An 8,289-nucleotide genomic window follows, 5' to 3' on the forward strand; every position below is an offset into this window, starting at 1 on the left:
AATAAGCCAATGAAAATGACTGATACCAGAACCAGATAAAAGATATTTTCAACAATCACAGAAAAATCAATGAGAACCTGGCTAAAGCATTTGAGTATAAAAATATTAAATGGTCATTTGAGAAATTTGCAAGAAGAAAACATAACAAAGAAAATTAAAACAAATGTTAGTATCTCTTTTGAATATGAACATATATGAGATTCACCTATAAAAATATTTCATTTAAAAACCAAATTTAGGTATCATGCTATGTATGTACACATATTGAATTTTCTAGGTAATATGCCTAGAAACACATTTTTTAATGGGTATATTACTACTTATGCAAGTAGTCCTGTTACTATTTAGATTGAGTTCCATTTTTATGCATTATAAATCATATAGCTCACACTTCTTTGTATGTAAATCTTTGTTTAAATATTTATTTCCTTAGAATAGACTTCTAGAAGTAGAATACTAAATCAGTAGAATACTAAATCACAAGGTAAAATCATTTTTTAATGTTCTTAATATATACATTGTCAAATTGCCTTTCAGAAGGACTATGCCAGTTTATAATCCTAGTATAATTTAAAAATTCTTGTTTTCGTAGCTGTCATTTTTACTGAGAACACTTTTAAAGCATTGTTAACCAGATAGATAAAAAAAAATTGAAATGTAATTTCCTTCATTATGAGTGGAGGTAGTATTTTTCCCCACGCTTTTATTAGCCATGACCACATAAAAAATAAACTGCTGTAAAATAGTGGACATGATTGCAATCATTCCCTGGGAAAGCACCATGTAAAGAATAAGTAGGTAGGATCTTAGGTTAAGGTCAAGAAACAAATATTTATCAGGTGCCTCCTCTGTCCAGGACAATGCTGGAATAATGAACCATGTTTGGCCCTGTGTAACTGAAACTACTTTTACCTACATTGTCTCATATAAGCCTCCTAACCAGTACATGAGAAAAGTGTCCCTGTGGATTGACATGCACTGCCCCTCTCCAAAATTCATTTGCTAAGACTCTAACTCCCTTTGTAACTATGTTTGGAGACAGAGCTTTTAGGAGGTAATCTAGGTTAAAGAGATCATAAAGATGGGTCCCTAATCCAATAGGATTCCAGTCTCATAAGAAGAGAAAGAGGGAGCCATCGCTCTCCTGGTGCGCATGCACTAAAGAAAGACCGTATAAGGACACAGCAAGAAGACAGCCGTCTCTAGGATAGGAAAAGGAGTGTCACCGGAACCTGACCATGCTGTCACCCTGGCCTTTTCTAGCCGCTGGAGCTGTGAAGAAATAAATTTCTATTGTTTAAGCCACGCAGTCTATTTTGTTTGAGTAGCCTGAGAAGACTAAGAGTGAGGTGGGAGAAGCAGAGCCTTTTGAAGCCAGACTTCTTGAAATAAATTCCCGGCTTTCCTGCTCACTAGCGCTAAGGCTTTAGGCAAGTTATGTGACTTTTCTGTGACTCAAGTTCCTCGTATATAAAATGAATTCCTACATTTTTTTATTATTTGAGGGAAAAGTACTTGGGACAACGATTCTCACATATATACTGTATGTATGTGTGAGTTTGTTTTTATGGTATATTTTAAATTTATAATGCAAAATATGAATCTTTTTCCTACAAATATTGAATTATGGAATCTAAGAATTAAAAAAAATACCATTGTTATTTTTACAGCAATGATATAGTCTGTCCATTCCATAACCCAACCCTAAATCACTGACATTTAATGGCACAACTTCTAAGGGATCACCAAAGTTCAGGGAAACCAAATACACGTTAAAAGAGAGTCCTCAGTAAGATGCACTTGTAATCTAAGGAGAAAAAATTTTCAAACAGAGGGTCAGAATGTATTAGTAGGCTGTGAAATCAATCTCATGATTTACAACCAGCCTTTTTAAAAAATAAAATAAGCTATAAATAAGCTAAATTAAAATATATCAGAGAGCCCTTAAGGTAGCGTTGTTTTCAGAGTTTTGTTTCAGATGTTTGCGTGTAGGTGCACATGTGGGCACATGGATGTGAAGCAGAGTGAAAGAGATTTTTCCATTTTACTTTGCAATCAGAAGTTTGAAAGTCGTCATCATCTGATTTCCTCTGAAGTATTTCAGAAGAATGAATACATTATCGTAATCTTTCTTTCCCCACAGCTCTGTAGACACAACTGCCAGGCCAGTCCTTTTAGAGATCTGGGTCTGTGGTTTCCAATGAGCTCTTCATATAAGGATTCCTGCCTCACATTTTATATTAAGGGAAGGGATTCTATTTGTTTCCTTGATTTCTATTTGTTTCCTTGATTTCTTTTTTTTTTTTTTTTTACAGTGAAGTGTGAAGGAGATGGGGATGGGGGTGGGCATAGGGGTAAGGTTTAACTAATGAAATCAGAAACAAAACTAAGTTTAGGACGCCAGCCACAAGGGGACCTGATTTTGGCCAAGCAGATACCATGTGTGAGATCCATATTATTTACTTGAGGGTCTGCTATCAAGCTGTAGAGACTGAGAAGTTGTTTTAGTCACAAACAACCCACATGTCTGTAGATCATGGTTTATTAGATTGTGTTTGCCCAAATAAGGTGGTACAGTACCTGAAGTTTTTTCAACAATTCTAAAAGCATCTTTCAAGTCTGCAGTGAGACCTCTAAGATATCTGTGTTACTTCCCTCGTGTACATAAATAATTTTCAATTAGAATAAAGGTGTGAATAATTTATTTTTTCCACTGACTGGAAGCCAACCATTTGGAAGACCACTCAGGAGAAATGAGATAAGTCTTTTGTTAAAAATTACTTTTATATTTACAAGGAAAAGAGGAAGTTTTGTTCTTCTCTTTGAATTTTGGTGACAACTGAGAGCTTTATTGAATAGCTTTGGCATGCAGAGTCATTTTTCATTAAAAATTGAAAAGGCATCTGAAATCTGTATCTCTATGGGTTATTTGGCAGTGGAACCTGGGCAATTCTGTGCAAGAGATTTTTGAGATATTCAATTTTTGGAAGTGAAACAAACACAAATGCTCCTCCTCCAAGGGGCGGGGGCGGTGCCTGAGCGATGAACCAATCACAGCGCGCCCTGCCCTATATAAGGCCCTGAGGCCCAACCCCCACCCTCGGCATTTTACGGTACTTGCTGAATGGTATCTTCTGGTTTTCTTTGCTGTTATGTCTGAGACGGTGCCTGCGGCTCCAGCCGACCAGGTTCCGGTTTCCATGGCGAAACCTCCAGCTAGGAAGCGGGGAAAGAAGCCGGTTGGCTTGACGGGTGTGAATCGGAAGACAGCAAGCGCATCAGTGTCCAAGTTGATTACTGAGGCGCTTTCGGTCTCCCAGGAGAGAACTGGTATGTCCTTGGCTGCGCTGAAAAAAGCGCTAGCAGCCGCAGGTTACAACGTGGAGAAAAACAACAGTCGCATCAAGCTGGGTCTCAAAGGCCTGGTGACCAAGGGGATCCTGGTTCAGACTAGGGGTACCGGTGCGTCTGGCTCTTTCAAGCTCAGCAAGAAGGCTGCTCCTGAGCTTAATAAGGGAAGAGTCAAAAAACGTGCTTCTGCGAAGAGTAGGAAGCTGGTCTTATCCAGAGATTCAAAGTCTCCGAAGAATGGCAAAACCAACAAAAGAGCTAAGAAGCCGAGGACCACGGCGGCTCAGAAGGCTGCTAGGAACGGGCAAAAAGCTAAAAGAACCAAAGACAAGCAACAACGGAAGAGCCCAGCGAAGGCCAGGGCAGGAAAGCCCAAAACTGGGAATCCTAAGTTGACCCAGCAGAAAACTAATACTAGGAAAGCAACAACCAAGAAGTAACATTTCTTCAACAACCAGTTTTCATAGAACCCAAAGGCTCTTTTCAGAGCCACCTAAGTGATTTTAGGAGGGTTGTAACATCGTTTCCAGAAGTCTCTGGAAGACGACTAGTGGTTAACCTAAGTGTTTGATAAATGAACCTGTGATGTGGTGAAATCTATCTTATTGGACATACAGTACAGATACTTTAGCGTGGTTATTGTCCAATTCCAGAGAATTGTCCATCCTAACAAAACCAGGGCACATTCCTTAGGTTCTTAAACGCTCTGAGAATACTGGAAGGGGCAGCCATTCTCTTCCCTAGGAGGATCTTCCCGATCTAGGGATCAAACCCAGGTATCTTGCATTAGCAGGCATATTCTTTACCATCTGCACAGCTAGAAAATCCCTCTTTGAGAGCTAAAAAGTTTAGGTCTAGTTTCTGAGCGGAGATCTGCTCCGTGCCTCAGCTATGTTTTACCGTTTTCTTTTCTTCACCTAATTCTCCAGTATGTACTTTTATGTATCATTCTGTATAAGGGTTCTGAACTCCGTATCCATGGACTTAACAGGGGTTAATGTAGGGAAACCAAGGTCTCAATGTGGGTTAGTGGGAATTTTTTTTTACTTACTAAACATCTTTCCACTGTGATTTTGTGTAAAACAAATGTTTTCGTTTTACATTTGCAAGAATAGTGAAATTTTTGTTTCATTACTATGAAAGCTGTGATTATTTTCTATATGTTAAGCACATATATTAAAATTTGGTTTTGTAATATAGTCAATATAATTGTGGTTGTCAATGAAGAGTGTCTTGTTCATATTGCCCTACACAGGCTGAAAAATGTTAAACCATGTATGGAGATGTTGGGAGCTCAATGTGACCTTTAAATTACAAACCTGCTTGTATTAGGAAAAGCATCTTTTCCACTTTAAACAATTTAGTTTGTTTTTACTTATAATTTAGCCTTAAAGATCCTCGTAAATAATAAATTTATACTGTTCATCTTGTTTTGGGCCTTGGTATTTGGGGCGACTTCGAACAAACTCAATGCAAAACTATGCAGTTTCACATACAGCCATGTTCTACAGATGATTCACTAGGACATACACTGTCTGAATTCATTTGTATAGTCGGACCTCTGAAGAAAAATTATTTCCTGTATGGAAAAGGACTAAACACAATAGTTTCGATTTTTATAGAATCAACCCCAGCCCAGAACTTTCGGTAAAGTGGCCACTGTTTTACGGAGTCGGGATAGTGAAGGAAAAATTATTCACTTGCCAAAAAAGGCAGTTAAGCCCATTTTCTGTACCCAAGACTCACCGCAGAGGAAAAGGAGGCTGGCTTCATCCCACCCAGCACTGGGCCGACTGCCAAGCACTACTCGAACCTCTGCGGAACCGGTTAAACCACTCTGTGCCTTTGTTCCAGCGTCCTTCACAGCCTGGCATAAATCGGATTGTTCCGGGTACCCTTATGAAGCTCCATGATTTGGCTAACAGGAAAGCGGTTTTCTTTCCACCAGTGAGAATCGGCCAATGAAAGCTTGTCCCCAAAGAGCCCTTATTTACATAGCTATGTATGGTGTGGGCGAGAACGCGAAGCTCTGTGCCATTAAATCCGCCAGTCAACCAGTTTGAAGGCTGGACATTAAAATACACAAAACGGCAGTATTTTTATTGGTTGTTTAGCCGAGTCTAAAACCCTATTTCCATTATGAAAAAGTCACACTTCCCAATCCCTCGGAAGTATGGATACGGAACTGCGTTAAGACAACTCCCTTTCCCAGTTAAAGTACTTCCTTACTCACATCTCAGTAACGTCCAACAGCTCTTTAACGAATATTTGGGCGGCCCTGAAAAGGGCCTTTAGGTTCTCAAACGTTACAAGCAGATATTTTGCTCAACCACCAAAACCGTAAAGAGTACGGCCCTGACGTTTGAGCGCGTAGACGACGTCCATGGCGGTAACAGTCTTGCGCTTGGCGTGCTCCGTGTAGGTGACCGCGTCACGGATCACATTTTCCAGAAACACTTTCAGCACCCCACGAGTCTCTTCGTAGATAAGACCGGAGATACGTTTGACCCCACCACGCCGAGCAAGACGCCGGATAGCTGGCTTAGTAATACCCTGGATATTGTCCCGCAAGACTTTGCGATGGCGCTTAGCGCCTCCCTTACCAAGGCCTTTACCACCCTTACCACGACCAGACATGGTTGCTGCCGCTGTGACTCCACGAGCTTGTCACTGCCCTTTAAATAGCATTCTAGCGGACCTGATTGAAAACAAAACGCTCAGGTGGCTTTTCCCCAAATTAGGTCATCAGGGGGTGGGGCAAGGAGAAGGTTATTAACATTTCAGTGTTTTCATTGGTCAGGAAACCTCGGTCTTCAGTTGAGCTCTTGGCAGGGGAGGTGGCCTTCAATCGAATGAAAACTTTAGTTTCTCTTTTGCCTTTTTTTCTGTGCCCATTTGCAAGTTGAGTGTTTTCTTATCAGCTCGAGACATGGAGCAAAGAGCTCCACTTCAAATTTCTTTTTTATAACTTTTTGTTGTTGTTCAGTCGCTCAGCCGTGTCCTACTCTGCGACCTTCACCATCTCCGTGAACTTGCTGGAATTCATGTCCATTGAGTCGGTGATGCCATCCAACCATATCGTCCTCCCCTTCTCCTGCCTTCAATCATAGCTCGGTAACTAACAAATTAGGGCTTCCCAGGTGGCCCAGTGGTAAAGAATGCGTCTGCCAATGCAGGAGACGCGGGTTCCATCCCTGAATAGAGACGATCCACTGTAGGAGGAAATGGTACCGCACTCCAGCATTCTTGCCTGGGAAATCCCATGGACATACGACCCTGGTGTACTACAGTCCATGAGGTCGCAGAGTTGGACACGACTGAGCACGAGCAAGCAAAACTAATAAATTAGATAATGGTTCTTTGGGGGATGTAAAAACAACAAGTAAAGGAACATAGAATTATAGGTGATGGGACTTTCCCTTTCAATTCGTGTGTTTCCATTTTAAAGGCCGCATTTTAATGAGACAAACTATAAGCCTGGCCATAAAGAGGCTCTGGTTCTAAAACTCCTGTGTATGGAAAGACTAAAAAAATAGACAATGGCAAATTAAAACTATTTTCTTCTCTTTTTCCATTCAAACATGTACTGCATGACTCTTTTTTCAGCAAATACATGTGAGAGAAGGAACTTAAAAGTAGGCTTCAGTAATCAGTTGTCCCTGGACCCCTCTTCCTGGCCTTCTGCACCTGTCTGATTGGGCTTCAATTCTTAAAAGCCCCTTTCTCTTTTCCATTAGTCTTTTCTCAACCTTCTTAAGTTTTAGAGACAAGAACACATGTTTTGTAGAGTTGGGAATTAATAGTAGGATGGGGCTAATACTTGATTAAGGTCATTACTAAGCCTACAGGGCCCTCACCTGGGAGGCTTTTGATAAGATTACAGAGGGTTATGGACAGGCTAGTCCCTGTTTTTTTTGTTTTTGATTTTAAGCAAAATAGAATTGGATCTGAATATTGTTTGAGAAGGACTTCTCAATCAAAAAGCTTCTCTTTAGTTTTTAGTTGCAGCTTTTGAAAATTTCCACATTAAAAGTCACTCTAGTTAAATAGAAAAAGACTTCTCCCCCAACCCCCACCCCAATCCTGGTTAATAGATAAATGTCTACTGGGGAGACTTAGAATATGACCTTACACTATAACATCAGACTTAGGCAAAAAGGGAGAAGAGACCCAGTAATGGAGAGGAAAGACCCAGGAGAGGGCAGGAAAGCTCTGTATGGCACAGGGTTTATATCACTTCTAAAATAATTAGATGGGGTTACATTTTTCTGCCCCAAATTGAGAGTTTTTAGACTCCTGACTTTCAACACCCTCTCCCACTATGAACCTGCACCTTATAAAGGCGACATAGCTAGGAAGAAGTGTCAAACATTACAGAGGAAAAGTATCAGGTCAGAGTTCATATGTAAACATGAAATCTCCACATGCTTTTTAATTCATGAAGGTACAATATAGTTCCTTTTTCTTATTCTCTTCTCCCAATCTCTTCTTTTCTAAACTTTTCTCAATGACATTGACTCAAAAAGTCATAACTGTCAGAACAGAAATATTTAAAGGGTATACACATATAGATTTATGTTAAAAATGTATCCTTCTGCTCTTGAAGCCAGGTGTTACTTGGTCCTATGGCTTAGAAGAGAGTGGGTCACCTGGAACTCATCCTCCGAGTGAACCTAGCATCACAGAACCCAATTTATGTCACCAAGACCCTACAAATTAAAACCTCGCAAGCAAGTTGTGGCTAAATGGATACATTAAATATTTCAACAAATAAAACAGTGATGTTGACCAAATATCTTCTAAAGATATAAAATGCCAGAACCACCCATAATAAACAAACTCAGTCAAATACTAGAGTTCAGGAATACATATATATTTATGCATATCATTCCATGGAATATATATATTCAACAGACAATTCTGATACTTGGACAGGGT

General features: G+C 40.0%; 2 protein-coding genes across 2 annotated transcripts; one reads left to right on the top strand and one right to left on the bottom strand.

The window, feature by feature from the left end:
* The first annotated feature begins 36 nt into the window (after positions 1 to 36).
* On the top strand, positions 37 to 4,781 carry H1-6 (H1.6 linker histone, cluster member). Its single transcript, XM_043449417.1, has one exon. It carries the CDS (start codon positions 3,153 to 3,155, stop codon positions 3,789 to 3,791), a length of 639 nt encoding a protein of 212 aa, XP_043305352.1. The 5' UTR covers positions 37 to 3,152; the 3' UTR covers positions 3,792 to 4,781.
* Positions 4,782 to 5,004: 223 nt separating this feature from the next.
* LOC122429195 (histone H4) lies at positions 5,005 to 5,997 on the bottom strand. Its single transcript, XM_043449437.1, has one exon. It carries the CDS (start codon positions 5,986 to 5,988, stop codon positions 5,677 to 5,679), a length of 312 nt encoding a protein of 103 aa, XP_043305372.1. The 5' UTR covers positions 5,989 to 5,997; the 3' UTR covers positions 5,005 to 5,676.
* Positions 5,998 to 8,289: the final 2,292 nt, after the last annotated feature.

Source organism: Cervus canadensis, chromosome 28, assembly GCF_019320065.1.
Source record: "Cervus canadensis isolate Bull #8, Minnesota chromosome 28, ASM1932006v1, whole genome shotgun sequence".
Classification (NCBI taxonomy): domain Eukaryota; kingdom Metazoa; phylum Chordata; class Mammalia; order Artiodactyla; family Cervidae; genus Cervus; species Cervus canadensis.